At 50.5% G+C, this 19,962-nt stretch overlaps 1 protein-coding gene and 1 non-coding gene across 7 annotated transcripts in view; both read right to left on the reverse strand.

The window, feature by feature from the left end:
• Positions 1 to 14,144, reverse strand: part of LOC115635995 (gastrula zinc finger protein XlCGF8.2DB-like) — a 71,385-nt gene extending 57,241 nt beyond the window's left edge. For all 6 annotated transcript variants that reach the window (XR_003996765.1, XR_003996763.1, XR_003996764.1 and 3 more), the window contains exons 1-2: positions 14,113 to 14,144; positions 3,469 to 3,557 (exon numbers count right to left, since the gene is read on the reverse strand). Coding sequence is in view for 2 of the 6 variants with exons in the window: in XM_030535536.1 (XP_030391396.1) it covers positions 3,469 to 3,557; positions 14,113 to 14,120 (97 nt within the window). In the remaining 4 variants the exon portion in view is untranslated. The remainder of the gene's footprint in view (positions 1 to 3,468; positions 3,558 to 14,112) is intronic.
• On the reverse strand, positions 9,739 to 9,820 carry TRNAS-GCU. Its single transcript has one exon. It is a non-coding gene; the product is annotated as a tRNA-Ser (tRNA).
• Positions 14,145 to 19,962: the final 5,818 nt, after the last annotated feature.

The raw sequence follows: 19,962 nt of genomic DNA on the forward strand, positions 1-19,962 counted from the left end.
GTTCTGAGCCAAAGCTTAATTGACCTGGTTCTGTGGATCCAAGCAGGACTACGCCACTGTGACGATGCGGTTCTGGCGGGACCCAACTGAGAGTGCCAATTCAGGACCAATTGCTTAAACAGGGCAGTTACAGCCCTAGGCTGGGGTTTTTCCACCTCTAAGGCAAACCAAACCAGCCAGATAAAAAGGACCTTGGTTTCACTCCACTGGCTAACCGCAAGTCACACAAGCAATTTCCTTAGACACTCCAGTCTCCCAGTATCACCACCAGTGCCACCCATCCTGGGGATGAATGGTTATGAAAACCAACACCCCAGTAAAAGAAAAAGGTTCTCTCGATCCCAAAGGACCAAGCCACAGACCCAGGTCAATATACACATCAGATCTTACCCGCAAATCACACTGTTGCCAATCCTTTAGAATCTAAAATCTAAAGGTTTATTCATAGAAGGAAAAAGATAGAGATGAGAGCTAGAATTGGTTAAATGGAATCAATTACATACAGTGATGGCAAAGTTCTTAGTTCAGGCTTGTAGCAGTGATGGAGTAAACTGCAGGTTCAAATCAAGTCTCTGGAGAACATCCCCCGCTGGGATGGGTCATCAGTCCTTTGTGTAGAGCTTCAGTTTGTAGCAAAGTCCCTCCAGAGGTAGGAAGCAGGATTGAAGACAAGATGGGGATGAGGCATCAGCCTTATATAGTCTCTTTTCCAGGTGTAAGAACACTTCTTTGTTCTTACTGTGGAAAATTACAGCAAAATGGAGTTTGGAGTCACATGGGCAAGTCCCTGCATACTTTGCTGAGTCACAAGGCATATCTGCCTCCTCTCAATGGGTCAATTGTGTAACTGATGGTCCTTAATGGGCCATCAAGCAGGCTAAGCAGAGCCAACACCCACTTGTCTGGGATCTCTCCCAGTAACACAGCACAAGTTTGAAATATAGACAGTATAGAGCCAATACTTATAACTTCAACTACAAAATGATACAGACCTACAGACAGCATAACCATAACCAGTAACTCATAACTTGGTCTTAGACACCTTATATGACCCCCTTTACATAAGATCTGGTGCCACTACAGGACCTTGGTTGCAACCCATGTTCTATATGGTTCCAGTTTATATAAATAACGTCTCAGTGGGGCCTGGGAGTCCCAGGGTTTGTGAGGGGGCAGGGAGTGGATAGGAGTCAGGGGACCGGGAGCAAGGAGAGTCCTGGGGGAAGAATTTAGGGTGGGGGGGGTCTCTGAAGGGGGTGGTCAGGGGACAAGGAGTGGGGGAGTTGTATGAGTTGGGAGTTCTGGGGGTCCTGTCAGGAGGCAGGGAGTGGTTGGATAGGCATGGGAGTCCCGGGTGTCTGGCTGGGGACAGGGCTGTGGATAAGAGTTGGGGCAGTCAGGGGACAGGTAGGAGGTAGAGTCCAGTCTGGGGACAAGGAACAGGGAGGCTTAGATAGGGGGTGGGGTCCCAGGAGGGGGTACTCAGGGGACAAGGAGCAGCGGGGTTGAGAGTTGTTAGGGGGGCAGTCACCCAGCGCTCTCCCCTGAGCCCTGATCCCACACACACACACACACACCATGCCCTCTGCCCTGAGCCCCGCACCCCGCCCCAGGCCCCTGCCCTGAGCCCTGTACCTTCCTCATACATACCCAGCTCTCTGCTTGACTCCTTCATCCCCCCCACCACCCGCAACCCTAGCCCTGATTCTGCCACCCCCACCCATACCCAGCGCCCCCTCTGTCCTGACACCTACACCCCCTCACATACCCAACCCCCAGCCCTGACTCCAGCCCTCTGGGTCCTGGCCGCCAGCCCCGCACAGCCCACTGCTGGTCTGGGGTTCTGGCTGACAGACCCTTGCCAGCCAGGGTCCCGGCTGCAGGCCCCGCTCAGCCCACTGCCAGCCTAGGTGAACAGAACCCCAGACCAGCAGTGGGCTGAGCAGGTCAGCAGCGTAAGATCAACATTTTAATTTCATTTTAAATGAAGCTTCTTAAACATTTTGAAAACCCTGTTTATTTTACAATACAACACTAGTTTAGTTATATAATGTATAGACTTAGAGAGAGAGATCTTCTAAAAAACATTAAAATGTATGACCGGCACGCGAAACCTTAAATGAGAGTGAATAAATGAAGACTCGGCACACTGCTTCCAAAAGCTTGCCGACCCCTGGTCTACATGCTTGGTTATTCCTAGCCTTAACTGTAACTTTAATAAAACTTGTAAAACCGACCAGACCTTGTGCTTGTGAAAGTCTGTGTGGTCACTACCCTTGCTCTGTGTGTGCTCCTAGAGACTGTACATTTGAAGCAAGTAGCAGAGGCAACTTTCACTCTGTTAAGCTTGACACTGTCGCCACCAGAGCCGACCCCGCGGCGGTGTAATGCCGCATTACAAACTGCACTTCACATAAAATAAAAGGCTGCACAATACACCACACACCAGCCCACCCTCACTTCTGCGCTGCTGCTGGCGGTGGCTTTGCCTTCAGAGCTGGGCGCTCAGCCAGCAGCCGCCGCTGGGAGGCCGCCCTGCCAGTGCTGAATTTGTGCCAGGGCTGAGCTCTGGCGCCTCTTTCAATACAGATTAAGCACTAGAGGGAGGCATCGGGGTCTGGACATGATGGTGGGGAGCCTGTGAGGGCCAGAGGTGAGAGGGGCACCAAAATACAAGTTCACCCAGGACGCCATTTTCTCTAAGGCCAGCCCTGGAGCTGGGTATGGGGCAGGGTCACATCCCCCTAAGGCCGTGATTCTCAACTAGGGGTCCCTGGACCTCTGTGGGGCTGCGAACAGGTTTCAGGGGGTCCTCCAAGCCGGGCCAGTGTTAGACTCGCTTGGCCCCAGGGCAGAAAGCCCAAACCTCACTGCCTAGGGCTGAAGCCTGGGGCCATGAGCCCTGCCACCAGGGGCTGAAGCCAAAGCTTGAACAATTAGCTTTGCGGGGGGCCCGTTACATGGGGCCCCAGGCAATTACCCTGGTTGCCACCCCTAACACCAGCCCTGGCTTTTATATGCCGAGAACCAGGCATATGCAGGGCCGTGGAGTTTTTATAGCACGTTGGGGGCCTTAGAAAGAAAAAGGTTAAGAACCCCCCCCAACCCCAAGCCTCACTGGTTGGTGCCCCCTCACATCTCACAGCAGCTGCTGCTTAATCAGGTCGGGCTCCAGCCCTGGGAGTTTGGTCCGTTTTCCTAGCCCCACCTGGGGGGGTGTTTCCTGTCCCACAAATTAGAGCATTTCCACCCTCTAACCTCATGGGTCTGTTCCTAGAATGGAAGCCGCATATTAAACCAGTCCCAAGAGGTTTGCTACACTCTGGCCTCCTCCCATTCTCCACCCTGGGAATTTTTTGGCAAACTCCAACCTCCAATCCAGACTACCCAGGCCGCCCACCTCCTGTGTATTTGGTGTCCCTCCCCTCCAGCAGGAACCCACCAGCCCCCTCCACCGATAATCCCTACCTGAACTGGCTCCTCCGCAGCCGTTTCCCTTCCCTGTCCCATGGGAGGATAGGATGAGCTGGAGCAAAATATGGACGACATCCTGCAGCCTGGCAGGGCCAGAAGGGCAAATGTGGAGGTTTCAGAACGGGCTTTAGTTCATGTCACATCACAATTCCCCCAGGATCTTTCCCTGCACAGACACAGCCTAGATTCTGCCATGCTGGGAACATGCTCCATCTCTTTATTGCAGGGGAGACCTGACCCCTCCTGCCAGGCTAAGCCCACAGGGAGATTTTTCAGCCTCCCCAGTAATAAAGTCTCCTCTAGAAAGGAGTAGAACCAAAGAGGCTGGGCAGGCTCCATAGGGACACTGGCTCCTCCCTTCCCCTCCTGTTCAGCCATGTCCTGTTTCTGGTAGAGATCGGCCACTCCATCTCCCCCCCAGAGGCAGCCATGTCTGCGAGCTCCCCCAGCCAGCACCTACTAACCACCACCCACAATGGGGGAATGACACAGAACAGCAAATTCCCACCTAACCAAGGACAAATTGCTGCAGATAAAACGGGCTGGGTTCACATCCCAAAGCTGAGCAGAACTGAAATGGCAATTGGACAATTACAGAGAAAATAGGGCAAAATAAGAGACTAGAGTGTCAATAATTGCAGGGAAAACGAGGGAATCTCCTTGGATTTTCTAGCCACATGTGGGGAGGGGAGAGAGAAGGGGAAGAACTAGAGAGAATTGTTATCAGGTTTTGAGATGGAAAGAAATGGCACAAACAGGAAAAGGATGCAAGTAGCTTACCCCCGTGACCATAGGCGTGCGCAGCACATTTCATTAGGGTGTGCACTCAGGGAGCCCCACCCCATCCACTGCCTCCCACTTCCTGCCCCCTGGCTGCCCCCCTCAGAACTGCCCCTGCTCCTTGTCCCCTGACTTCCCCCTCCTGAGACTCCCCCGGTAACTGCCTCCCTAGGACCCTGCCCCCTATCTGTGCCCCTGACCCTTATCCACACCCCACCCCCAGACAGAGCACCAGGACTCCCACTCCTATCCAACCGCTCCCTGCCCCCGACAGGACCCCCAGAACTCCCGACCCAACCAATTCCCTCTGCTCCCTGCCTGCCCCAACCCCGCTCCACCCCCCACCAGGCACCCCCTGAGTCCTCAACCCATCCAACCCCCCTGCTCCTTGTCCCATGACCATCCCCTCCAGAGACCCCCCCCCCACCCGCTAATCACCTGGCCCAACTATCCAACACCCCCCCCACCTCCTGGCAGCTCTGTCCAATGGCTGCTCCCACCCACACACTCAAAGTGGCAGAGGAGGTTCCCTCTCCTTCGGTGGGAAGGTTGCCTTGTGGTTAAGGCACAGGACTCAGGCTCAAGTGTTCTGGGTCTGAGTCTCTGCTCTGCAACAGACTCCCTGCTTAGCCTTGGGAAGGTCACTGCACCTCGTTGTGCCCTAGAGCCCACCTGCCAAATGGGGCCAATGCTGAGCCTGCCTCCTGGGCTAAATCCATTCATGGCTGGGTGACGGTGGGGGAAATGGAGATCCCAACATGGGGAGATTTGGGCTGAATTTCTCCACAGCCGGAGAGTGGGAGCCAGCTCCACAGGGGGGATGGGAGTGAGAGGGGCTCAGGGCAGCTGCACACAGAGTGGGGTCAGGGCTTCAGCCCTGCAACTTCTGCCACTAAGGTGGCTGGGGCTCCCGAGCCAGGACTTCAGCCCCATATCTTCTGCCAGGGTCCATGGCTTCTCCTCCCCGCCCCAGCGTGGCCCCTCTCCCCCTCCATCCCCCCAAGTGCAGCTCCTGCTGGGGTCTCGGCTTCTGCCTCCACCTCCCAACCCTGCGAGGCTTCTCCCCGCCTGCACCAGCTTGGTGCTTCTCCCCCTCCCCACTGCAGCTCCTGCTGGGGTCTGGGCTTCTGCCCCCCACCTCCCAACCCTGCGTGGCTTCTCCTCCCCTGCCCCAGCTTGGGGCTTCTCCCACTGCAGATCCTGCAGGAGCCCGGGGCTTCTCCTCCCCCACCCCCCAGCGTGGCTCCAGCCCAGTCCAGGGCTTCTCCTCCCCCACTCCAGCTCAGCTCCTCTTCCCCCCCCCGCCAGTATCTGGAGCTTCTCCTCCCCCCAACCTACCACTGCTCCAGCCCCAGCCTAGCCGGGCTCCCTGGGGCACCCGATGCTGCTGTGGCCGGAGCCGAGCCTGGCGGGCAGGAAGCAGCGATTCACGCAGATGCCATGACAGAGCCATCAGCCCGAGAGGTGCGGGGCAGCCCCAGGGAGTGGGGCGGGCTGTGCTCTGCTGACCCCCGCCCACCCCGACCCCTGAGTCTGTTTGGGGGGGGACTCACTCAGCTCCCGCAGGAACAAGGAGGGGGGAGCAGCTGAGCGGAGCCTGCCCAGCAAACAGCTGATTGCAGCTGCGCGCAGGCTGCCCCCAGGGAAAAGCTCAGCGGAGGAGGCACCACAAGTTGCTGACAGCGAGTCATTCCCGGGGGGGGTGCTGAGCATCCACCTGCAGCCGCCGCAGCCTCCTCCCCTTCGCCCTGAGCTTCCACGGGAGCGGGAGAAGCAGCCTCCCCAGCTGGAGCTCAGGGCATTGGGGTGCCAGCGCTCACCCCATGCGCACGCCTATGCCCAGGACACGGACACACACACACACACTCTCTCCCCCTGGACTTTCCTGGCTGCCCAGAGACCGTCCAACCCCCTGCCTGGCCCACCGCCCTTCCCCCGCCTGCAGCTCCGGCTTCTCCCCTCCCCTCCCCTCCCACCCCGGTCAGCCATACCAAGGGGAACCCCCAGACCCCAGTCTCTGTCCCCACCTGGATCCCAGCGGGGCCGGGGGCAGATCCTGGCTGTAGCTGAGAACAGCGGCTCTGCTCCAGCTCCGGTGGCTCCAGCGCTGCTGGCAGCACATGGAGAACCAGGGAGCAGCTGCTCAGTCCGGGCTCCGTGTCACAATGTGCCAGAGCCCCGCCCCCAGGAGCTGCCCTGCCCCCGCTCTGTGTCAAAGCCCCACCACCAGGATCTGCCCCGCCCCTGGGCTGTGCCAGAGCCCCGCCCTCAGGAGCTGCCCCACCCCCAGGCTCTGGGCTTTGCTCTCCTGTCTCCTGCCTCCTTCCCAGCACCCCCTACTCCCAGCTGGTCCCTTCCTGTGTTTGCACACATCCCCCGGGGTGGGCTGCAGCGCTCGCTGGGGTTGTCTCCAGTGGCTGAAGTTGCCTCCATCTCTGCTCACCTCGGGGGGCGGAGAGGGAGGAAGAGAGGAGATGGTCCCAGCGTGTGCAAGCAAAATTAGGGTGCAGGGAAAGGAGGACTGTTTGGAAAGGTGGGTTTTTTGCGGGGGGGTGAGCCAGAGGAAGTCAGAAGAAGTTGGGCAGCAGAGGCTCAGGGAAATTGAGGGGAACCCCCTGGGTGTCCCAGTGTCGGCCAGGGATTGTACAGCACCCGCGCAATATGGGCTCCCTATCTCAGTCATGGTCTGTGCAGCACCTGGGAGCCCTGACGTCTGTTTCCTGATCACAGGCGCTAGGAATGGACAGAGGGAAAACCTCGGCACCTGAAGGGTTGATGCAGCCGTGTGCAATCCCTGCTGGGTGGCGCTGCTGCTCCCATGAGGGGTTGGCTTAGTAGACCAACAGCACAATCCCAGTCCCATGTGGTCTAGTGATCTGGATTCCTGGTTTTCACCCAGGTGGCCTGGGGTTCAATTCCCAGTATGGGAATAGTGCAGAGCTTTTGCTCAGACGGGGATAAGGGGAGGGATCCTAGAAGCAGGGCATTTGGACAGAGTGGGGAGAGGATCCCAGAAGTGGGGGTGGGAGGCAGAGATCTGAGGGGAGATCAGGGGTGGATCCCAGCATTGTGGGAAGTAGGCAGCATGGAGAGCCCAGGCCTGGCATGGGGGCAGGGAAGAGTGACTCTGTCCTTCTAAACTCCCCACCAGCAGGCTTAGAAGAATTATGTATTTGTTGGCAAATGTCAATTCTGTGTAAACACACAAACCAATGGCAAAATATTTCCATTGATAATAATCAAAATTGACAGATGGGCAAAGTAAGAAAGATGCTGCTTGAGAATTTATCCTATTCTAATCCTATAAGGTTCCCTTTTGCCTTAGATGCCACCATGTGGGTGTTTCATTTCCGTCCCCATTTTCACACAGAGACACAATTTCCTTTGCATGGATCCATGAACAGCAAAATCTTCCTGTGTCACTTGTCTGAGCCAGGACATTCGATTCCACTGAAACCTACTCTCCTGCAATGGCAATGGTCAAACAGAGGGGACGTGACCACCTTCACCCCTGGCAGTGAGATATTCACTTTCCTCTTTCTTCAGGCTGCTGCTGTTATATTTCATGAATCATCAAGGATGGAATAAAAAGCTGAGTTTACTCCAGGGTGAGGAAAGAAAGGAGCCACCAACTCCTTGAAAAATCTCAGTGCCCAGAGAAAACCTGCCCCTGTTATTGGAATCCCTGATGTGTTGGTAGCTTGTTTATTTACACTGAGGATTGAGTCCTACTTTGTGCACCATGTTTGAGAATGAAAATCCTAAACTACCCTTTGAAATAACGAATGCAGCAGGATGTGTTTTTGTCCCTGTCCCAAAGGAGACAGAACAATGGAGAAATGCCATGAGTTCAGAGTAATACTTCACTGTGGTTTTACCATTTCCATTCGCTAAACTCCCTCCCGACCTTCTGGGCTCCTAGAACAGGGGACTGAGCCTGAGCCAAGACACGTACAATGTAACTTTACAGCCCAAGCCGCTATCCTGGATTAATGCAACAAGGGCCAGGCAGTGATGTTTCATTGCACTGGAGACGTAGCCTAATGTATGTCTACACTGTGATTAAAATACCCAGGACACCTGTCTCAAAGCCCGGGCCAGCTGACTCAGGGTTATGGGGCTTGGGCTGCAAGACTATAACATTACAGAGCAGACATATGGACTTGAGCCCAACCTCTGAGACCCCAGCAGGGGTGAGGGTTTGTGAACCCAGGCTTCAGTGTGAACACAAATATCTGCAACACAGTTTTTAGCCCCTCAGCTTTAACTCCATGAGCCCAAGTCAGATGACCCAGGCCAGCTGTGCTGCCATTTTTATCCAAGGAGAGATGGACTCTAAGGGTACGTCTCCATTGCAATGTAAGCCCAGGTGTGGCACGCTATGCCCATTCACCACTCTCATATAATGATGACATGGTTTGTACAAAGTCTGCCTAGTGAGGTATCATTTCAAAAGTCTTGATCTGTTGAAACTTAATATGTTGGATTGTGTGTGCTCACATTGGTTGGGAAATTCTCAAGTTTTGCTCTGTGTGTGTTACTGAGATATGTTATGAGGTTGGGAATTGTCCACCACAAGCCTTTCAGGTGCGACAAGGGAGGAGCCAGACTCGCTGCTGGCCCATTGAAGGTATCCACACTCCCAAGGACTATCCCAGGAACCGTGTACAATGCAGACTTCTCCGAGATATCACGGAGACAATGGACACTGCTTGATTCATATCCTAGCAAAGGAGCTTTCTAGAAAGTTGGAAGAAACTATGAAAGAGGGGAAGAGACATCATGACTTGGCTTCTCTCCCCCGCAACTCAACAGCTGGAAACACATCTGGAGGACAAACACTGAACTGAAATAATTCAGAAATCAGAAGAGAAGAATACTAATACATTCAAACCAAAGTCCTCAAACAGACTAGTATTGATTTTTCAGCAGAAAATGTTCAGTTTGGGGAATTTTCTTTTCCCAGTCAGACTTTGCCAAGGGAAGCAGGGAGAAAATGTTTGAGTTGCCTCCTTCAGAACAGCTTGGCGTACACACTAGCTCTGGTTCACTGCTGTGGCCTTGCTCAGGATGAGGGTATTTTAATTACTTGGGCAGATCCCAGGGTGGTTGGGGGAGATTATGTGGATGTTCCCTTTTGAGAGAAAAGCTAATAAATACAGGACTAGAGAAAAATTTTTTAGAAATGTGGGATTTAGACATTTTATTTGAAGCAATGGGGGGTCTGAGTTTCTCAGAAGGTTTTTGTTTGCAGGAAGGAACATTGCTAGAGCAGTTATTGTACCAAAGGGGGAGATAGACTCATAGACTTTAGGGTCAGAAGGGACCAATATGATCATCTAGTCTGACCTCCTGCATGAAGCAGGCCACAGAACCCTACCCATCCACTTCTATAACAAACCCCTAACCTATGTCAGAGTTATTGAAGTCTTCAAATTGTGTATAGATGGTTGTCTATAAAAGAGGGCGAAGACTAAATGCCTCTGATGAGGATGGGATTCGAACCCACGCATACAGAGCACAATGGATTAGCCGTCCAGCACCTTAACCACTCGGTCACCTCATCTGAGTTGTCAGGAAAGGGACAGGAAGAGAAATCTAAGGCCAGCAGAGATAGGGACACTAAGGAGTTTTTAAATACTAAGTGTAAGCAGGGTCAGAATGAGCTTCCCTCTCACATCTAGTGAGGAACTGGGGGAAAGACTTCAGGAACAGACCGTGTTTGCATAGACACACCTACTCTGCCTAGGTATGCAGCATGATGGGGCCGCTTCCCCAAAATGACCAGTTTGGGATGGTGGTGGGTTAAAAATCACTTTAGGATTGAGTGGAATAAAATGTTATTCTCCTTCCTGTATGAGTGAAGGGCAGCAGAACATACCTAGTCCGTCCTGATGGAGGGGTAGGTGGGTGAGGAATAGCTTTTATTGCACTGCAGAGAAGTGATTGAGGATGTCACCCTAAACCAGTGGTCCCCAAACATTTCACATTGTGCCCTCTTAGCCATGGCTGTGGCCCCTCGGAAGCCACGGTCGAGAACCGGAGCTGGGAGGAGAGGGGCTGTTGCTTCCTGGGGAGAGGGGTGCGGACAGGGGTAAAGGAGTCGACGCCGGGCTGGGAGCCAGAGTCTCAGGCTGAGGGTAGGGTTGGGGAAGAACTGGGACAGAGTGGTGCTGAGTGGTGCTTCCTCCCTGCCCTCCATGAGGGCTGGCTCAGGCCCTGAGGTGCCCCCATGAATCTTCCTCTGTGTCCCCCTAGTATCACACCCCACATTATGGGGACCACTGAACACTACTCGCTAAGCAGGGGCTAGTGATGCCAAAGCCCAGGGAAAGGGAGAACAAGTGCAAGAGCCCCAGAACCAGAACCATGCCCCCCCACCCCAGTCTGTGGCTCCGCCCCCTTCCACACATGGCCCCATCCACTGTCACCTCTGTTCCACCCCTTCCCCCACTGGCCCCACCCTATCACTCCTTTATCCCTGCCCCGCTGCGACCCTGAGACCAGAGAAGCTCTGTGCCCCTGCTGCAGCCCCTGGGCCCTAGCAAAGAGTGGTAGCTCCTCCAGCCCTGGGGCCACCGTGGGGGAGACTTTTCCAGGGGGACCCAATTTGGCCAGGGACTCTAGTCATGGGCCCCACTGTCCCCTTGGCAACGCAAGGTTTGGGGAGGCTGAGCCCCCCCGAACCTCCATTAGGAGCTGCCCAGGCTACCACTGCTCAGTGGGTGGCCCGTCTCTCTGTGTTTTCTGCTGCCTGAGCTGGGGAGCCTGGCCGGCACTAGGGGTGGGGCCCCCTGGTAGTCACCCAGGGCTCCAAGGGGTCAAAGGCCACCGTGTGGCAGTGCAAAGGTGCTCACTGCTCTCCCCTGCCCCAATGCTCCTCCATGGGGCCAGAGAGGGTTCGGGGGAGACGAGGAACAGCACTATGTGCTCCATGCGTCCTGGTCACTTTCCCCACCTGGGCTGTGCTGTGAGGGGAGCATCAAAAGCTGCTGCTCTCTGCCCTCCCCTTATGCAGCCCAGCTGAGGAAAGTGACCTGGATGCAGGGAGCTCGGATGATCTCATTCTTGCCCCACTCCCCTGCCCCTGCTAGGGAAGGCTGCTGTGTGCTGTCTTTATGGCTGTACTTTCAGTGATGCAGGTTTCTCTATCCCACTGTTCCAGGGGCCTCCTACTAGATTGCCAGCTGCTTTTCAACTGCAGTGTGGAGACTGTGTGTGGGGAGAGACAGTGTGTGTGTTCGGGAAGAGTGAGTGTGTTGAGGTAGGTAGGAGCAGATCATTATTATCCCTGCCTGAAAGAGGGAGAAGCTAAGGCTGAGAAAGGAGAATTGACTTGTCTTAGGTCTCCACAGCCAGTCAGAGGCATAGTTGGGAATAGGACCCAAGAGCCCTGATTTTCAAACTAACCATCGGATATTGAATTTCAGACATTGAATGACCTGAATAAAGTGCTCTCAGATGAGCTCCAGACCAACAACAGTGACAGTAATTATTCAGCAAGTATTTGAGGAGAACTGCAATGTTAGAGAGAATCATGAACTGCTCAGAGAGAATTAATGCAGAGAAGCAGCAAAATTCATCAAATATAGAACTGGTTATGACTTACAAACAGAACAAGGATCTGAGTCTCCTCCCTGTCAATAACGCCCTGCTCAGCCAATCAGGATAGAGACTGAGGACAGGAGTCTGACAGGGAGTGCGAAGGATGGACCAGGTCACTGCTTGGGATCACTGCCTGAGCACTATTTCAGCCCAACATTTTTGGGTGGACCTCCCACAGTGGGAGCTGCAGAGCACTCCCCTGCAACACACATACATACACCCTCTCCTGGCATTGGGAGAGGAACAGAAGAAAGGACAAAAGCAAAAGATGAAGATAAAGGAGGGAGGGAGGGAAGGATGGAGGAAAAGGTGAAACAAAAAGGACAAATCCTAATTTTCCCAGTGATTCTAAGGGACAAAATCCCAGGTGTGGAATAATATTCTGCCTCCTTAAGCTCGTGTTTTCCATGCCTAGAATTCAACTCTCACCAGATGGATCAGACTGAACAGGTTTCAAACCTCCAGGAGGCTCTTACCTTCTAAACAGGGACGGCTGTTTTCTAGTAAAATCACTAAAAGGGAAGGAGAAAACTCGAAAGAGGTTCCTCCTGGCGCTCACATCCGTGAACCCGAATACTCTCTCAGTCCTCAAAAGAGAGATCTGGAGAAGGAGATTTGCTGAAGCAAAGCCACAGGGGTCTCTGAGGTTTCCCTGGTCCCTCACCCCTGTCCTGCCTGGCTGATGTCAGCATCTCTCTGTGAGGTCATCACCTCTCCACCACCTTTTACCAATAGTCTGAGGTCCTGCAAAAGGCCTTTATGATGCCACTGCCACACTCCCTCTCAAAGGCAGGGGGAACAGCCATGAGGGCCTGCTTGTAATTGCCAGCTGTGGGAGGGGGTGTGCAGCACTGGTTAGCGAAGGGGCCTGGAAAGAAGGACTATGGGGTCCCATCCATACTTCTGACACTTGGTGTGACCCTGAGCCAGTAGCTTCCCCTCACCAGGCCTGTTTCTCATCAGTAGGGTTGGGGTCGCAGTCCCAACAGCCTGGGGGGTTGGGAGGCTCCAGGAAGGTGTGTAAAGTGCTGGGATGTCAAGATCCCAGAGGCGCTGTCACCCCCACACTAGCGTGGTGTTCTGCACTCCCTGCTGCTGGCCAAGTTTCTCCGTTCCTTGGCAATAAGGCCCTATGCTACCAGCACTCCTAGCTATCTTTGAGATGCCACTGACTTTCTGAGGAAACTACAATCCATTGGTGATCCTCCAGAAAACACCATCCTGGCCACTATGGAGGTAGAAGCCCTCTACACCAACATTCCACACAAAGATGGACTACAAGCCATAAGGAACAGTATCCCCGATAATGTCATGGCAAACCTGGAGGCTGAACTTTGTGACTCTGTCCTCACCCACAACTATTTCACATTTGGGGACAATGTATACCTTCAAGTCAGCGGCACTGCTATGGGTACCCTCATGGCCCCACAGGATGCCAACATTTTTATGGCTGACTTAGAACAACGCTTCCTCAGCTCTCGTCCCCTAACGTCCCTACTCAACTTGCGCTATACTGATGACATCTTCATCATTTGGTCCCATGGAAAAGAAGCCCTTGAGGAATTGCACTATGATTTCAACAATTTCCACACCACCATCAACCTCAGCCTGGACCAGTCCACAAAAGAGATCCACTTCCTGGACACTACAGTGCTAATAAGTGATGGTCACATAAACACCATCCTATACCAGAAACCTACTGACCACTACACTTACCTACATGCCTCCAGTTTTCACCCAGACCACACCACACAATCCATGTCTACAGCCAAGCTCTAAGATACAGCATTTGCTCCAACCCCTCAGACAGAGACAAACACCTACAAGATTTCTATCAAGCATTCTTACAACTACAATATCCACCTGCTGAAGTGAAGAAACAGATTAACAGAGCCAGAAGAGTACCCAGAAGTCACCTACTACAGGACAGGCCCAACAAAGAAAGTTACAGAATGCCACTAACCATCACTTTCAGCCCCCAACTAAATCCTCTCCAGGGCATCATCAAGGATCTACAACCGATTCTGAAGGACGATCTCTCACTATCACAGATCTTGGGAGACAGGCCAGTCCTTGCTTACAGACAGCCCCACAACTTGAAGCAAATACTTACCAGCAACCACACAACAAAAACACTAACCCAGGAACCTATCCTTGCAACAAAGCCCATTGCCAACTCTGTCCACATATCTATTCAAGGGACACCATCATAGGACCTAATCACATCCGCCACGCTATCAGAGGTTTGTTCACCTGCACATCTCCCAATGTGATATATGCCATCGTGTGCCAGCAATGCCCCTCTGCCATGTACATTGGCCAAACTGGACAGTCTCTATGTAAAAGAATAAATGGACACAAATGAGACATCAAGAATTGTAACATTCAAAAATGAGTTGGAGAACACTTCAATTACCCTGGTCACTCATTTACAGACTTTAAAATCACAGTATTACAACAAAAGACCTTCAAAAACAGGCTCCCACGAGAGACTGCTGAATTGGAATTAATTTGCAAACTGGACACCATAAAATTAGGTTTGAATAAAGACTAGGAGTGGATGGGTCATTACACAAAGTAAAACTATTTCTTCATGGTTATTTGTCCCCCCGCTGCTACTCACACCTTCCTGTCAACTGTTGGAAACGGGCCATCCTGATTATCACTACAAAATGTTTTTTTCTCCTGCTAATAGCTCACCTTAACTGATCACTCTCGTTTTAGTGTGTATGGCAACACCCATTTTTTCATGTTCTCTGTGTGTATATATATCTTCCTACTCTATTTTCCACTGTATGCATCCAATGAAGTGGGTTTTAGCCCACGAAAGCTTATGCTCAAATAAATTTGTTAATCTCTAAGGTGCCACAAGCACTCCTCGTTCCTCTTGAAGATAAATTAATGGAGGTTAAGTCCATGAATGGCTATTAGCCAGGATGGGTAAGGAATGGTATCCATAGCTTCTGTTTGTCAAGAGGGTGGAGATGGAGGGCAAGAGAGACATCACTTGATCATTACCTGTTAGGTTCACTCCCTCTGGGGCACCTGGCATTGGCCACTGTTGGCATATAGGATGTAGGATTGGATGGACCTTTGATCTGACTCAGTATGGCCATTTTTATGTTCTTATGAAGGGAGGGGCAGAGCCCTGTGGAAGAAGGGAAAGAATTGACAAGGATTTGTAGGGGACCTTAATGCATGTCAGTCTGTTAGCAAGAGTTAGGCCAGCTGTAACCCTAATGACGTGAGACTTGTAGAAGCGAGGATAGTGTGAGGCAAGTAGGAAAGAACTGTGTGAGAAGTTATCACGACCTTGCACTGACAATCAAATACGTAGATTGACGCCCAGAAAGTCAGAACAATAAGATAGCAGAATAGCCTATCTATAAACAAAATGCAGCTGTTGCTCATTATTGTCTGTGTTATTGCTTGTTATTGTCTGTAACAAAGGTATAAATGCTTGCTGTAATTGTTTACCTGTGAGAGACCTGTCCGGGACTGGGGCGACCCTGTGTCCTAGGACACTCCCTCCCTCTATTGCAGTTGCTTGAGAAATAATAAAGTATCTGAATCTGCTGCACCCAAAGAAAAAGTGAGAACTGAGTTTTTCTCCGACAATTTGGGGGCTTGTCTGGGATGGCAACGCTCACAGACCCACAGACGGCTGCTACGGATCGTTCCCCTTCGAACCTCATGGCGCCACAAGAGAGGTATGAGACCTTTCGAAATCTCTATTGGGGTGTCGGAGGACGACTGTCTGTGGGGATGTCTGTCTCTGTTGGGCTCACGCCATCTGAACTTATTGACTGTGCAGCAAGATCAGATGCAGAATGGCATTTGGGGAAAAGCCCCAATAAGGTTAGTTTATAGCAGTACTGGGAAACTGCTGGGTTGGCCAACAAGGTAATGCATAGGGAAATGCATTAGGTATGCACCGGTGCTGAGGGGTTTTTATCGCCTCAAGAGGGGTTGTTATACCGCCTCATGGTATTGTGTCCGGACGTAAGGTACAGATGCATCGTGGTATTTGGAATAAAGGCCTTGGCGTGTGCATGTCTACACCAGTGTGAGTGACTGTTACCGGAAGACGCCCAGAGTACCCTGTGAAGTGAAAGTTCGTGACCAGGACTACTCTAACGCAAGCCCGGTAACCAGTGGATCTTTAGGAGATCCAATCCATGGTGGGCTGACTCGGCCTGGCATCGTCCGGTGAGGAAGCTATCTGGGTCTAGGAGCATGTGTACCCATTTTCCCTCCCCTTTTCCTTTCCATGTGGGCTACTAACAGTCTGATCATCTCACTGGATGCAATCAGAGTAAGCAGCGCCGTCTCCCAGAGACTAGCCGACGCTCTTTGCTGAAGGGAGGTGTAGGAGGGTCGTGGGCATCCTCGTTAGCCTCTCCTGTGTGAGTACCCTATAGGGAGAGATCCTTAGTTTATGTGCCGCTAGCGCAGACAGGGCATCCTCCCTGTGTGTGTGTGTGGAAAAAGAGTGGGGGACAGTCTAAACATTCCACCTCACCCCCTAAGGGTACCCCATCTTATTTCATGTACGTACATTATGGTCCAACATCCTGCAGATATTTAGAGAATTGGAATCTTTACAAGCGTGAAAATCCATCTAAACAGTGCCCACTAGAAGGTACCTTCAATCTAGATAAGATCATACATCTAAGAGGAGCTTTTAATCACCAAAAAGCCTCTGACAGTGTGAGCAATTTGTCTACTGAGGAAAGGAACAGGTTAATTTGAAATTCAGCTTGGCCCAGAGATAAAGAGAAAGTTGCTCTGTGTTCAAGGTCAAGAATCAACGCAGACTATGCTAAGTATAAAGAAAAACTGCTTTCGGCCCAGCTGGCTGTGAAAAAAAAATATAGACAGAGGCAAACCAAAGGCAATATAAATTACAGAACTGAGATTACATTTGCAAAGGTTAACTGTCCAGTAAGATCCAACAGTGTGCCTTTGTGACCCCGGAGCCGGTTTGGCTTGGTGACACCGAAGAAGCCACAGGCAGCCGACCTGGACTGGAATCTCTGAAAGACGCCGCAGGAGATTCCAGGGTGGAAAAGAACAGCCCTCCCAAGAGCGGAAGCATGTTGGAAATTCTGGGCAAGCTGTATACAGGATAATCTCCAGTCTACCTCTCCCCCTTCTCTGAACATTATACACAGACGTGGCCAGTCTGGACATGTGTGAGTATGAAAATGGCCTAGGGCCTGGGGCATTAATGTTTTTCTTGAGTGATGCTGGAGCGTTCCCAACACTCTTCATTGTTGTTTTATTATTTTATTAACGAAGCTTTAAAATTCAGCCATATGGTGTGTTTTCTTTATCTTCCCCAACGTCCTGCAGTGTCAACCTGATCACCTGACACGAGGGATAGATTGGTAACAGAAATTTGTCACAGTTTGGTGAGCAATTGAGAAGGGGAGAGCCCTGCAGAATTTACACCATCTATTTGTTTTACCCTTGTTATTTTATGTTTGCTTTGCTTGGTACTGTTGGTGTTATATGTTAAGGACTGCATGATTAAAGGTGAGCCCTAATAGGATAAGGAAATAAGAGGGTTCTGGTTATATTCTGGTTACCTGGTTACTGTTTCCCTGTCTTATACCTTTGGGTGTTGGTGTTAGGCAGAACTGAGCTTTTTGTTCGTAATTCCTCAGGGTGGAAACCATAGCCTGCGAAGAAGCCCTGAGGTCCTATTAAGATTCTTCTGTTCCATCCCCTGTAGCAGTCAGTGTAAGCAGAGATTGCTGGCTTGGATTTTTTTGGATTAGACCATTATTCCCCCCTTCTTTCTGTTTAATTCTGTTTGAGTGCCAGAAAAGGGGATGGGTGGGTCTCAGCAGAAACCCTCTAAGGATAGTCCTTTGGATTATATGTTAAATAAATGGTCTTTACCCGGTGTTCAGAAAGGATTGCTAAAGAGGAAAGTTCTTGGTGTCTTTAAAATGTTTGTAAATAAATTCTGGTAAAGTTAATTATGTCCCTTTTAAGGTAAGAATCTTTAAGCTGTGGATAGCTTTGGATCCAAAAGCAAGCCAGAAAGCATCCGTATTGATGTAAATTATCTAACTGATCAGGTAGAAGCCACTGAAACCTGGGATGCCTATGAAACAAATACAAGAAAATATGGGGTAATTCTTCTGTTTTGCCTGAAGTCAACAAGGGTATTTGCATATTTAAGCGATGATTGACTGCCCAGGAGGGTAGACCTCTGTTTTTTGTCTTTCAGATAATCAGAGAAAACTGTTATCAGCTAAACAGCATTCAACGTATCATGCATTTACTGGCACAATAGGAATTATGTTTTGTGTTCTATGTTCCGTCTTGTGGTGTTTGTCTCGTGGCCAGAATTATTGTGTTTAGTGTTTTCATGGGATGGTCTGGATTGGAATCAGGCAGCGGGGTCCGACTAGAATGCAGATACTTGTTTTGTTCAACTTGGAATACAAACTGTTTGGATAAATCAGGAAAATGTGATATACTAAAGTCTAATACATTTCCTTAAGTAAGAAAAGAAACCTTATTGGCCAAATCTTTTAATTGAAAATTGTTATTAAAATTTGCATACCAACAGTCTTTGGAAGCAAGGACTTGAAAAGTTAACCCACTTCCCATATTGTACATGGGATCCTTCTGGCTACCTCAGATTTCTAGCCAGAGGACTGGGGAAGGTGGGACGCTATTGGACTAGAGGTTGTATTGAATGAACTCCTCAAAGTGCATGTGCTTGTCCTGGCTTGTTGCTCCAAAGGTCTGTAATAAGAGTATTTTAGTGGAAGGGTATATGTGGCATACATTGAATAAGAAGACTAATGTACTGTATAATGGCAATGTTTGTGTGTTCATTGTTGGGAAAAAGGTGTATGAGTGAAGAGTGGAAGTTTCCTTTTTAGGTTAAAAAAAGCCAAGAAGGGGAGAAGGAAAAAGAACAGAATGAATTAACTGGGAAAAATAGCTAGCAAGCTCAGGCTAAAGATAAGACACTGGCCCCATTCAAGGACACTGCTTACAGTTAAGACTTGGCTGACAACCAAGAAAAGGAGGGGCTTGAATGTGCCCAAGCAGCTATGAGATCTGCAAAACACTGCCAGGCGCTAATGAAATGTGTTAGGTTTCTATTCTCACAGGTAAAGAAGCGCTACCCAAAGACCCTAGCAGCCCTGCCACTCCTTGGAACCAGGAGACTGGATCTATGTAAAGGTCCACCAACGAAAGACTACTTTGGCTCCATGCTGGAAAGGCCCTTATTAAGTCCCGCTGACTACCAACACCGCTGTGAAGTGCCAAAGACGGACTGCCTGTACCCATGATTCTCACTGCAAAAAGACCCCTCCATCTTGGGAGAATTCTCCTACTGATGATTAGCCTATTTCTCCTTGTGTGTCTTCTGAACAGCAGGGAAAAAGGATAAGGTGAAGTGCTAGTAACCTCTCCCTTGTCCACTGACAGACCTACTCTGCCTTTGGATTTTTCTGGAAGAATCAAAACCATTACAGGGTGATGTGCTGGTAACCTCTCCCCTGTAGGATGCTGACCTACGACTGTTTCAGGAAAGAAGAAGGAACACTCACTCCACTGAAATTGCCAAAGTCCAGGAATTCCTGACTAGAAAGGACATTAAGAACTGATCCTGGTGAAGAAAAAGAATTATACACTGGCAGGAAGAAATTTGTGGGACCCTGCTTGGGAATGTGGTATTGATTGGATTTTGGGGTTTATTCTACAGGCTGTGTCCTGTTTTTTGGATAAATACTTCAGTATGTATTGCTCTCTCTAATTGGATTTTAAATGACAAGTACCAAAGGCACTTTGTTGCCACTGCCTCTGCCATCTCCTCCATTACAATATTACCCCTGTAATACATCCAAATACAGACAATGTCATATATTTGATAAAACCAATGGCCAAGGCCTTCACACTTTAGTGATTTATTTGAAGATTGTTTGGAAAAAAAAGAAATATTTTTAAAGTTCAGGATATCCCATATAAGTGAATAATTGAGTGGAGAATAAATGGATCAGTGGAAATAGAAATCTATGTTATCATTACAAATGAACCCAAGAATCTGTAATTGAAATTGATGGGTTCCAT

The sequence above is a fragment of the Gopherus evgoodei genome, chromosome 16 (genome assembly GCF_007399415.2).
Source record: "Gopherus evgoodei ecotype Sinaloan lineage chromosome 16, rGopEvg1_v1.p, whole genome shotgun sequence".
Taxonomy (NCBI): domain Eukaryota; kingdom Metazoa; phylum Chordata; order Testudines; family Testudinidae; genus Gopherus; species Gopherus evgoodei.